This window comes from Moschus berezovskii, chromosome 25, assembly GCF_049115385.1.
Source record: "Moschus berezovskii isolate FMDL1 chromosome 25, NW_MosBer_1.0, whole genome shotgun sequence".
In the NCBI taxonomy this organism is placed as follows: Eukaryota; Metazoa; Chordata; class Mammalia; order Artiodactyla; family Moschidae; genus Moschus; species Moschus berezovskii.
Genome location: NC_142484.1, coordinates 51,830,029 through 51,842,752, shown reverse-complemented (window position 1 = coordinate 51,842,752; position 12,724 = coordinate 51,830,029). Strand labels below are relative to the sequence as shown.

Here is a 12,724-nt window from a genome sequence, read left to right as displayed (position 1 = left end):
GTCATCTGCAAACAGTGAGAGTTTTGCTTCTTTATTTTCCAATCTGGATTCCTTTTATTTCTTTTTCTTCTCTGATTGCTGTGGCTAAAACTTCCAAAACTATGTTGAATAGTAGTGGTGAGAGTGGGCACCCTTGTCTTGTTCCTGACTATAGGGGAAATGCTCTCAATTTTTCCCCATTGAGGATAATGTTTGCTGTGGGTTTATCATATATGGCTTTTACTGTGTTGAGGTATGTTCCTTCTATGGCTGGAATGTTGAGTTTTAAGCCAAGTTTGTCACTGTCCTCTTTCACCTTATCAAAAGCTCTTTAGTTCCTCTTCAATTTCTGCCATTAGGGTGGTGTCATGTGCATATCTGAGGTTGTTGGTATTTCTCCCAGCTGGTATAAAAAGAGCCTGATTCTTTCTCTGCAACTGATTAATAAACATTGATAAAAATTTCACCAGTGGGATTCTCTCAAGTGTCAAGTGCTTTCTGTACATCTGTCCCCATTGTGGCCCAGCCCCTGGTTTAGAGTGAAGGAGGTTAGGATCTGGGAGGTTCAGTAGCTCACCCAAGGTCAGGCCACTGTAAAGTGCTGGAGTCAGCGTTTGAATTCAGGTCTGTCTTCAGAAGAGAGTATTCTCTGCCCACAATGACCAGCTGCCTTTAAACACTTTGTGCTGTTCTAGCAGGGAAGGGCTATTGATAGGAGACATCTCGTTTGTCAAAGAGGGATTGGCCATCAGGCTAGAACTGCTCCTCATTAAAATAAGTCTTCCATAAGCAGTCTGTTTAGCACTTTAAGCCCACCTTCTCTCTAAAAGTAGACTGCAGGAGACAGTGACTTCCTGCTGGTATTCTGCTCTCAGAGAGAACAACTTTTCATCCTACCTTTTTTATTTTTATTCAAAAGATATCTCATGAACACAAGTCCTAAACACTGAGCTACCTCCATTGCCTAGCATTTCTAGAAGCTGGAAGCCCGACTTCAGGAGGATCAGGAAACCCGGTCCAGGAATACTGTCAGCATGCAGGATTTACTGGAGACAGGGGTGGACAGATGTGTACTGGGATGGCCACAAATATTTTAGGAAATCAGCCTCAGAGTCACCCCCATGGGTTCCCAGGGCTTTGTGGGTAGAAGGTGAGATGAGAGTGAGCCAGGTCTCGAGGGACCGCCTTTGGAGCAACATTCAAGATTTTGAGTCTGGCCGTCCATAGCCCCCAACCCCCACCCCGCCCCACAGCACTGGGCCCCCGAGGATCAGGCTGAGCATCCCTGCTTCCTTGTCAGCGCTTCCTTAGCAGAACCGGACCCCTTCTCTGGGGGTGTTTGTTTTTCCTCTCCTCTCTGATGCCTTTTCTAGCAGCTGTGCATGCCTGCCCCTCCACGGCTCCGCAGAGCTCGCCCAGGCTCCTACGCCCTCCCCTCACCCTGGCGCCCTGTCCCCCGTTGGTTTGGCTCCCCACCACCCCCATCCCCTCGGGGCCACTGTCTCCCCCTCCCCCTCTCCGCCCTAGCCCCACGCAAAACGGGCTCTGCCACTGCAACCTGTGCTTTTATGACACGATTGATCAGCCTGATGGCCTGTCCTCACCGTGCTCCAGGAAGTCAGCCAGGGAGGAACAGAGACTCAGCCCTGAGCGGTGATCATGGCTCCTGTCTGCAGCGCAGCAGTCTGCGCTGTATTTCACCCTCCTTCCTCACGTGAGACCCCTTGGGCACACATCCTCTCTCCCTCTCTCTTCTGCGGAGGAAATGGCTTTTATGGAGAGAGCAAACAAATCCACCAATCTGTTTGGTGTGGTGCTGAGGCTGCTGTCTGTGCACCAGTAAACCCGTGGGGGGCTGGGGGTTTCCACCTCTGATCCCAGAGAGATGGTGTCTGGTTCCCAGTGACCCAAAGGCCACGTGAGAGGAGAAACAAATGAGAGGTCTCTGAGGTTCTCCTCACCTCATTCTCTTGCAAAAAAAAATAATGCTCCTCCCATTGTTCACCCCAGAATAATTTTTTTTTCCAACACACGGTTCTTATAAGACAAACCCAGCACCTAAAACGTGAGTGCACCCTCCGTGTGCGTGACTCCCATCATGCAGGGTGTCACTCTCTCCATCTCTGTGACACAGACTCAGTTAATCCGAAGTCAGTCTCATCAGAAGGCCTGAACTAATGAAACTGACTCTAGGTCCGCGCTCTGGTAATGCTAAAGTCCAAACAGGGCGGAGCAAGGAAACCCATGCCCAAGCCACTGAGGAATTTAATTTTGTGTTTTCAGAGGACAACCTTGGACCCTCAGAAGGAATGACTAAGAGTCTCTGTGTTTCCATCTGAGACAGAAGGCAGAGTTTCTGCAATGTAACTTTGGCATAAGGACATCTGGGCTTCCTAAACTTCTGATGGAGTTGTAGATGTCTTTTCTCTTCATTCTCTGATTGAAGAATATCCCATCCCCTTTCTCTTCCCTTGAGAAACAGAGGAACTGTGTTCTGATGGGTGGGATTTAAAGCCCTATTTTCCACCCAAAACATGCCTTTGTATTTCTACCAGGAAGTTGCCAGGATGTCTCCCTAAAAGTCCAGTATCATGACACTGTGTCACCATGTTGGACCTCAGCATAATTGTGTTGTGACAGGTGTGAGGAAGGATTTTCCATCCCAAAAGGTTGATGTTTTCTTGGCCCCAGAGGATTTCTGGTGCCGTCATGAAGGATGATGAGCACCATGGCTTTCCAGAGCCATCTGGGTGAACTCAGGGCAATTCCAGCCTTTCAAGGACAGATAGAGCCAGGCAGCGTCCTTGGAACCTACAAAGCAGTTCAAGGCCAAGTCCTTGTGTTCTCACCTGCAGCTTATTGTCTCACGGGGCAATCTGGGGAGGCAGCCAATGATGGGGTGATGCTTACAGACACCAGCATTTTTCAGAAGACGAGATAATATCACAGGGAATCCCTTCCATTAAAAGCTCTGTTTTCTAGCCCAGCACTCTCAGCTGGTAATGATGGGTTTTTTTTTTAAATGTGCAGAGAGGTGTAATTTTATCTTCCCTTTTAATATACTCTCTTATGCAGGAAAATAAGCCAGTAGGCACCAGCGTTCTGCAGCTCATGGTGACAGACAAAGACTCCTTTCACAATGGGCCTCCCTTCTCCTTCTCTATTTTGTCGGGAAATGAAGAGGAGGCATTCGTGTTGGACTCAGACGGGATCCTGAGGTCAGCCGTGGTCTTCCAGCACACAGAGTCTCCGGAGTACGTGCTGTGTGTCCAGGTACGACTTCATCCTCTACCTGTTGCAGGCCAGCTTTCTCTCCCACTACGGGCTCTGCCCCTTGGTTTGGTTTTTGTTTTTTTTTCTGTTGAGCAAGTCAACATAATTCATTACCATGTAGGAGTGTTCCCTTTTTAATCTCATTTTCAATTTCACACCAATAAAAGCGGCCTCTGTGTGTGAAACCTAACAGGAAGGAAAGGAAATATCATTGTTGAGAAGGGACCTTCCTGTAGGGTGTGCCAGACTGACAGTCTCTGGCTTAAATCTGTATTCTGAACATTCCTGGGGCTCCAGATGAGCCCCAAAGACAACTCACTGGTCAAGATTTACTGCTCGGGGGTGGTTGTCATTTAGTTGCTAAGTCATGTCCCACTCATTGCAACCCTATGGACTGTATAGTTTGCCAGGGTCCTCTGTCCATGGGATTTTCCAGGCAAGAATACAAGAATGGGTTGCCATTTCCTGAGAAGTATTTCCCGGATCACCCCAACGGGGAAATGACCAATCCTTGTGCTGGTGTTTTAAAGCTATTAATATTTCATATTAATATTTAATACCTCTGCTTTTTAAGAGACCTCTGCTTGAGCTTCCCAGGGGGCACTAACTTTACCACTTTCCCAGTGGTAAATAACCTGCCTGCCAATGCAGGAGACGTAAGAGACATGGGTCGATCCCTGGGTTGGGAAGATCCCCTGGAGGAGGGCATGGCAACCCACTGCAGTATTCTCACCTGGAGAATGCCATGGACAGAGGAGCCTGGAGGGCTGCAGTCCAGAGGGTAGCAGAGTTGGACACGACTAAAGAGACTTGGCACACCACACTTCTTTGTAAGTTTTCCCAGAGAGGGGAAACAGGAACAGGGACTCAGGTGGCAGTGACCTCCCAACATTTCAGCTTCCTCAAGGTCATGATGTCGAATGAAGGGAGACCAAGAGGCAGACGTGGCAGTTACGGGAAGGGCATGAACAGAAGCAGGAAGCAAGAGAGTGCCAAAAAGTCCCTGGTTGCAGATTTTGCCAGTCCCGAGACTTGGGTCCCATCAGTGAGACTGAGTGGCTGTCTTTTAAGCACAGTTGGCACAGAGAGCAGCCTATTATAATAGTGGCAATGATGAGAATAGTCAGTCTTTATATAGAGTTTAATTGTGCACCTTATCTCTTTGGATAAGTTATGGCTACCCTACCCCACGAAACCTTTCAAATTAATGACTTTTGGCTCGAAGCATATTGATAAACTCTTCAGTTGCCACCCACTCCTCCAACAATATTATGTGAATGACTTTATATCACAGTTAGAGGTCCTCAAGGGCAAGGAGAGAGTTTTAGTACCTTCTCACAGAAGCTACTGGGGCTTCCAGCTGGCACTAGTGGTAAAGAACCTGCTTGCCAATACAGGAGATGCAACAGACTTGTGTTCAATTCCTGCATAGGGAAGATCCCTGGAGGAGAAAAAGACAATCCACTCCAATATTCTTGCCTGGAAAATCCCATGGACAGAGGAGCCTAGAGAGCTGTAGTCCATGGAGTCACACAGTTGGACACGACTGAGTGACTCGAGTGTGCACAGAAGCCAGTACAGTTCTCTGGCTGTTAGAGAGCACATTTCACATCTTAGACTTTCTAAACACCATGGAGAGTTTTCTGCTCCTGGTCCCTTATATTAAACTTACCACCGAGGCCCACGTTCTGTCTCCAAAATGCCTCAGCGTGCATCAGATATATACCCTTTGCAATCTCCCCTCTTTACTCTAAATTGTCCCATACTGAGTCTATTGCAAAACCTCCTGGGTGTTCCTCTGGCTTCAGCTTTATTCTTTCTGATCTATCTCTGTACCCTTTCCAGGCTAACCATTCCACTTTGATTATTTCATTCCACTAAACCAGAGGTCAGCAGACTATAACCCCTGAACCACATCCTGTCCTCAACCTGTTTTTATAAATAAAGTTTTATGGTAACTCAGCCTCACCGGTTCACTTACATATGCTCTGGGCTGCCTTCCTGCTGGAAGTTGAATAGTTGATACAGATCATATAACCCCAAAGCCTAAAGTATTTCTTGTCTAACCCTTTACAGAAAATGGGTGCTAACCCCTAAACTAAAAACATCTGAGCTCCCTACTGCCAGAAACCTTGTGAATTCTGGCTTGTTCAGATGGTGAATTTTAGGGTTTATAGGAAGACATGACTGTCCAGTCCTTCTTAGCCCACAGGCCCATGGGTCTGTTACCTTACACCCAGTGGCTTCTTGCCTTTCTGGTCTCTGATCTTTGAGTGGGCAACCTCTGACCTGTGGAGTCTGAACTCATCATTGTCCTTCAAGATTCTACACAATTTGACTTCAAGTTCAGTCCTATTTGCTAAATTGATCACCCCCTAAGTGAATTTTCCATTCTAGCATCTCTGGTTTATATAGTCCATTTTAAAAAGCATGTGGTTGTGGGAATAATAAAGATAACAACAATCATATTAACTCTCATGCACCAAGTACTTCTGTGGGTCAGATCTGTGCCGAGTATGTAGCAACCACATGAGTCTTAATCCCCACAGTACAAGAATCCTGTGAGGTAGATAGGACTGTTTCACTCAAATAAGATACAAAAATTGAAGCTCGAAGAAGTTAAGTGACTTACTTCCTACCAGACACATAGTAAGAGACGGAGCAAAGATTTGAACTCGGGTCCATGTGATGACCAAACTCCTGCTTTCACACTGCTTCCACGTACAAGGACATATCTCCTGAGGTGTCACCTGGCCATCCACATCCTGAGATGCCCACCCTGGGGCCCCAGCCACTGAGAATCTGCCCTTCTCAGAAGCCCTCTGGCACTGACCACCTTCACGTTGTATGTGGCAGGTCCTCAGTTAAGATATGTCAGGTGGTGGTTCTGTCAGTCCTTACAGAAAGAAGGAAGACAAAATGGCTTTTTTCAGGCTTTACTCATTGTACCACCCTTTATTCTAAGCCTCAGTATTGTGTCCTTCTCACTTGAAATAACATTGTTTCTTAAATATACAAAAAAGTATATCGCTGTCTGGTCCCATCCAAAGCAAAGAAGCCAAAGACAACTAAAATTTCTCTTCTAAGTGGGAATGCCACTTTACAAGGCTCCCCTGTGGCTTCTGTCCAGAACTAAAACACAGCCAGCCTCTTTGGGGCACTGTGGATCTCAGCACCCTGCATCCCTCCATCCCAGTTCACCCTCACTGGCTTTATTATGTTGACACATTTTATTCTCATAGCAGAGTGTACTTTCAGTTCAGTTCAGTTCAGTCACTCAGTCGTGTCCGACTCTCCGCGACCCCATGAACCACAGCACACCAGGCCTCCCTGTCCATCACCAACTCCCGGAGTACACTCAAACTCATGTCCACAGAGTCGGTGATGCCATCCAGCCATCTCATTCTCCGTCGTCCCCTTCTCCTCCCACCCCCAACCTTTCCCAACATCAGAGTCTTTTCCAGTGAGTCAACTCGTCGCATGAGGTGGCCAAAGTATTGCAGTTTCAGCTTTAGCATCAGTCCCTCCAATGAACATCCAGGATTGATCTCCTTTAGAATGGACTGGTTGGATCTCCTTGCAGTATAAGGGACTCTCAAGAGTCTTCTCCAACACCACAGTTCAATGGGCACCAAAAGTGATAAATCACTCCTCTTACTTATATGTACATGCTCAAATTCTGTAGAACAATGACAAGGGATGGAGGGAGCATCCATGTGGCTAAAGGAGCAGACACTTTCTATCTGGGTTTTGTTGCTCTTTAAAAAATTACTGTGGGCTTTTACCTTACTTCCTCGTCTTCCCTCCCTGCTGGGTGATTTTAGGCGAAAGACTCCGGCAAACCTCAGCAAGTGTCTCACTCCTATGTCCGAGTGCGGGTCATCGAGGAGAGTATTCACAAGCCCACAGCCATCCCCCTGGAGATTTTCATTGTTACCATGGAGGACGACTTTCCTGGTGGGGTCATCGGGAAGATCCACGCCACAGATCAGGACGTGTATGACGTCCTCACGTTTGCGCTGAAATCTGAGCAGAAGAGCTTGTTCAAGGTGAACAGTCACGATGGGAAGATCATCGCCCTGGGGGGCTTGGACAGTGGAAAGTACGTCCTGAACGTGTCGGTGAGCGACGGCCGCTTCCAGGTGCCCATCGACGTGGTCGTGCACGTGGAGCAGCTGGTGCAGGAGATGCTGCAGAACACTGTCACCATCCGCTTCGAGAACGTGTCCCCCGAGGATTTCGTGGGGCTCCACATGCACGGGTTCCGGCGCACCCTGCGCAACGCGGTCCTGACCCAGAAGCAGGACAGCCTGCACATCATTAGCATCCAGCCCGTGGCAGGCACCAGCGAACTGGACATGCTGTTCGCGGTGGAGACGCACAGCAGCGAGTTCTACAAGCCGGCCTACCTCATCCAGAAGCTGTCCAATGCCAGGAGACACCTGGAGAACGCCATGCGCATCTCGGCCATCCTGGAGAAGAACTGCTCTGGGCTGGACTGTCAGGAGCAGCACTGCGAGCAGGGCTTGTCGCTGGACTCGCACGCTCTCATGACCTACAGCACGGCCCGCATCAGCTTCGTGTGCCCGCGTTTCTACCGGAACGTGCGCTGCACCTGCGACGGTGAGTGCGCTTTGGAGCGAACCCTCCGCGGCCCGGGCTGTGTGAGGCGGCTTGGGCTACTGTCCCTGCCGGCTCGTATCCGTTCATTCACTCACTGGACCACCGGCGATGTGCCTCCTCACCGTGAGAGATGCCGGGGCTGCGGGGTGAACAAGACAAGCTCAGCCCCCCTTGGGTGGAGCGGGGAGCTTATGGGCAGTCAGACGTACAAGTGGGCAGGCATTGTCCCTGAGATGAGCCTCCTTAGGGGACCCAATCAAGGGGGAAGCTTTCCTGAAGGGACTATTCTCTAGGTTGAGATGAAAGATAAGCAGGAATTAGTCTTTCTCTGTCTGACTTACTTCACTTTGCATGATAGTTTCTGGGTCTATCTGTGTTCTGCAGATGGCATTATTTCATTTTTTATGCCTGAGTAATGTTCTGTTACACACACACCCCACATCTTTATCCATCCATCCGTTGATCATAGATTGCTCCTATGTCTTAGCTACTGTAAATAGTGCTGCTGTGAACATTGTGGTGTATGTATTTTTCAAATTAGAGTTTTCACCTTTTCCAGATGTATGCCCAGAAGTGGAATTACTGGATCATATGGTGGCTGTTTTTAGCTTTAGATTTTTAGATTCTGTTTTTAGATTCTTTGCAGAATCTCCATACTGTTCTCCATAGTGGCTGTAGCATATGTCATATGATATCACTTACATGTGGAATCTAAAAAAAATGACAAGTGAACTTACAAAACAGAAATAGACTCACAGACATAGAAAACAAACTTATGGTTATGAAAGGGGAAAGGCAGTGGAGATGAATCAGGAGTTTGGGATTAACAGATACACACCGCTGCATAAAAAACAGATAAACAACAAAAGACCTACTGTGTAGCACAGGGAACTGTATTCAATATCTTAAAATAGCCTACAATGGAAAGGAACCTGAGAAAGAATATATTATACATATAAAACTGAATCACTTTGCTGTATACCCGAAGCTAACACATCATTGTAAATCAACTATATTTCCTTTTTTTTAAAAAAAAAAAAAAAGGAAAAGTAGGAATTAGATGTGTGGAAAAGGTAGCGGAGGGACAGCATTCCAATGGAGAAGGTGTTTGTATGAGGCTTAAGGGCACAATAGTAGCCTACACCAAGGGGGCTGAAAGAGCTCTCTGGTGATGACAAAGACTTCTGAGGAGTGATCACACAAGAGCCATTAGGATGAAGTCCTAGAAATCATCCCAAAGCAGTGGAGCCATTGACTGATTTGAAGTGGAGAAGTCATGGAATCAGGTCTGTCTTTCACAGAGAGCTTGCTGACTGCTGAGGGGATGGGTTAGACGGGCCAGGCCAGAGGCAGGGAAGCAAGTTCAGAAGCTACCAGGGTGCATAAGGGCAGCTGGGTTTGCTTGAGTGAAACCCGAGGGCCAGATGCAAGGGAGCACGATCGGGGGTGGATTTGACCTCCAGAGTGGCAGAGATGGATGGTTCCTGTTTGTTGGTATAACTGGAGCCACTGAACTTTGACCTTCCCTGCTCAGAGGCCATAGCTACACAGAGTCAACCACGGTGGTCAGCAAAAACCATTGCTCACTCCCTCTTTTACTCTCTGACACGTGGTGCTATAAATTCACTGCCCTCTGTGAAGAAAATTGCACCCGGAATTTTCCTAGCCAGTATGAACTTGGCCCAAAGGGACTGTGGCCGGAAGAGAAGCCATTCTTAAAACACCCCTTTAGATGGTTGAGGACAGACAGGGCCCTCACCCTCTCCCCTTACAGAGAGTTTAGATTTGCCCTTTGGAGAATGAGTTCATCAGAAGAAAGCCCTGGAGATCACAGCTCCCTCCGGGAGACCTTTCCATGACCCCCATGCAGCCCAGAAGCGTGCAAGCCACTCCCTCTGTGGTTCCCAGTGAGCTCTGTTTGTGTTTCCATCAGGTGGAGATACAGTGATGTCCAAACTGTTGAGTATGTAAGTTAGCTCCAAAGTAACTCCAAGCATGCGTGCTAGGGGAAATGTGTTTCTGGCAGATGCCACTAACATGCAGGATTTATGAATGCCAGCTGTCCAGACCGCACCTAGGTTTCCTTTGTAGGCAAATTGATTTATGCACCAAAGGTCTGCTAGAGCCTTCCTGCAGGGATTCACAGCACAGTTCAAAAGAAGTTCAAGACAGGACAGGACAGACCCTGCAGGAGAAGCTAAACCAGCTAATTAATCCTTGTTCTCTGAGAATTCGTTTCATTCGGTAAAAATCTGCAGTGGCAGCAATATCTTGTGTTAGCCGCTCAGTCGTGTCCGACTCTTTGTGACCCCCTGGACTGTAGCTCACCAGGCTTCTCTGTCCATGGGATTCCCCAGGCAAGTATACTGCAGTGGGTAGCCATATCCTTCTCCAGAGGATCTTCCCAACCCAGGGATTGAACCCGGGTCTCCCTCATTGCAGGCAGTTTCTTTATCATCTGAGCCACCAGGGAAGCCCATCAGCAATGTCTTAGGTGCTATAAGCTCAAAGTGAATAAAAGACACAGTCCCTTCTCTTAGGAGCTGACTGTTGTGAGCTCAGCTTTTTCAAGTCCCTGTTTGCCTTAATAGTGTTATAAGAAATGCTGGGGAGGAAAAAGGGACAGAGTCCCTGTCACAGCCAGAGGAAAGCTTTCAGTGACATTTAGATGTCAGGGACCACTTGTGTTCTGGGTTTTGAAGGATGAGTATGAGTTCATCAAGCAGAGATGGGCAGAGGGCAGGCTTGGCAGATTTTCTTTACAGCAGGGATTTAGAGGGGTGATTTTGTTGGAGAGAGGGATCTTCCTCTGCGTTTTTCATGAGACACTGATGTTTTATTTTTTATTTTTATCTTTTGGCCACACTCTGCACGGTATGTGGGATCTTACTTCCCCAACCAGGAATCGAACCTGTGAGCCCTGCAGTTGAAACACAGAGTCTCAACCACTGGACCGCCAGGGAAGTCTCCAGAGACAATGATGGTTTATTTTACTTTATTTTTTGGTTTAAAGCAACAGGATCTTATTATCTCACAGTTCTGTACGTCAGAGGTGCAGGTGAGCACAGCTCGTCATCTGGTTCCTCTGCTCAAGCGTTCACAAAGATGAAGTCAAGCTGTCAGACATCTGGGGCTCTCCGGTCAGAGGCTCAGGGGAAGAATCTTCCAGGCTCACTTCAGAGTTTGCAAAATTCAGTTCCTTCTGGTTGTAGGGTTAAGGATACTGTTAGTTTGCTGTTGGTGGGGACCTCTCCCTGGTGGCTCAGCAGTAAAAGAATCTGCCTGTAATGCAGGAGATTCAGGTTTGATCCGTGGGTTGGGAAGAGCCCCTGGAGAAAGGAATGGCAACCCTTTCCAGTATTCTTGCCTGGGACCCATGGACAGAGGAGCCTGGTGGGCTATGGTCCATGGGATCGCAAAGAGTCAGACATGACTGAGTGACTAAACTACCACCACTCTCAGCCTTAAGGCTAAGACTTAAAGAGACACTGATGTTTTAAATGCGGTGAGTTTCAAGGTGATAGCCTTGCCCAGGACTCTTGTTCTCAAGTCCCCATAAACCCTTCTACTCACAGGAAACCCAGAATTCTGGAAGTTTTTGTAATTCAGTCCCAGAGATCCCAGGAGGAGGCTTTCTCAGTCTGCTGCTGCTGCTAAGTCACGTCAGTCGCGTCCGACTCTGTGTGACCCCATAGACGGAAGCCCACCGGGTCCCCCGTCCCTGGGATTCTCCAGGCAAGAACACTGGAGTGGGTTGCCATTTCCTTCTCCAATGTGTTTCTCAGTCTAGAAGGAAGCATTTCCTGAGTGGTAATGCTGCAGACTCAGGGCCCACCTCTCAACTTCTTGCCACCTTTAAGTCACTCGTGTAATTAAGCTGTAAAATAAAATACTGAATTTTAGTGGTAAAAGGACCTCAAAACACCATCTGGTCCAGTTCTCATGTTCAGAAACTTTATATGATTATCTCCATTTTATAAATGCAATAGCTCCCTGCCTTGCCCAGGGCATACAGCTGGTGAGAATGGCATACTGATTCAATGTAGGTTCATGTTGGGTCCTTGTTTTATTCCTTGCATCTTAAGAATAAGAGCTCTTCCATATTTTATTCTTAGGTCCTTGTTTAATTGCATCCTAAGAACAGGAGCTCTTCCATTTTGTATATTACTTATAACCCCAGTGCTACGTACACTATGAGAATATTCAGATAACCCCATTTTTCCTGACAGACTGATCACCAGTCTCACAGACCCACGTCAGGACGGCAGAGGGTCTTGGACTCCAGTAGGCCTGTGACTTACTAGAAAGGCCCACTACTGAGCCCCACACTCAAATATAATGGGAGGCTTTGAGTGAAGCCATGGAGTCAATATATATGTAGCCTGGTGACCCTAATTCTGGTGGTTAGGAAACCAAACTCTAATAAATCTCACAGTAAGATACAATAGAAAAAATTTTCTCGGGGTTCAGGGGGTGAGCTCCTCGTTATATTAGTAATAGTTCTGTCACTTTTCCAAAAGTACAATCTCAAATGAAAATACAGTGACAACTTGTTAAGGAACGCATGAAGCATTGCAGACATTTTCTCATTTATTGGAAAGGAGAGATAATTGAGGCCAGTAAATGCTCCTAGTCCACTCCCCCTCCCCCAACACACACACCATAGTGTTGGCTGCTGTTTAGCCTGGAAGGTTGGCAGATGTAGTAAGTGGACTTTCCTACCACTTGGTGGAATAATTAGGAGATAAATAGAGGTAGTGATCCATTCTGGGCTGTGTAGAAGTATTTACACAAATTTGGCCTCAGTAGTCTACCCTCCTCCCAACTTCCACGTCATCTTTCTCTCATG

At 47.4% G+C, this 12,724-nt stretch overlaps 1 protein-coding gene across 1 annotated transcript in view; it reads left to right on the top strand.

Annotated features, from left to right (window-relative positions):
• The window catches only part of LOC129542122 (protocadherin Fat 3), a 177,055-nt gene that overhangs the window by 112,196 nt on the left and 52,135 nt on the right, over positions 1-12,724 (top strand). Inside the window, 2 exon segments of the mRNA XM_088832281.1 lie at positions 3,055-3,252; positions 7,077-7,875. Of these exon segments, the coding sequence (XP_088688407.1) occupies positions 3,055-3,252; positions 7,077-7,875 (997 nt within the window).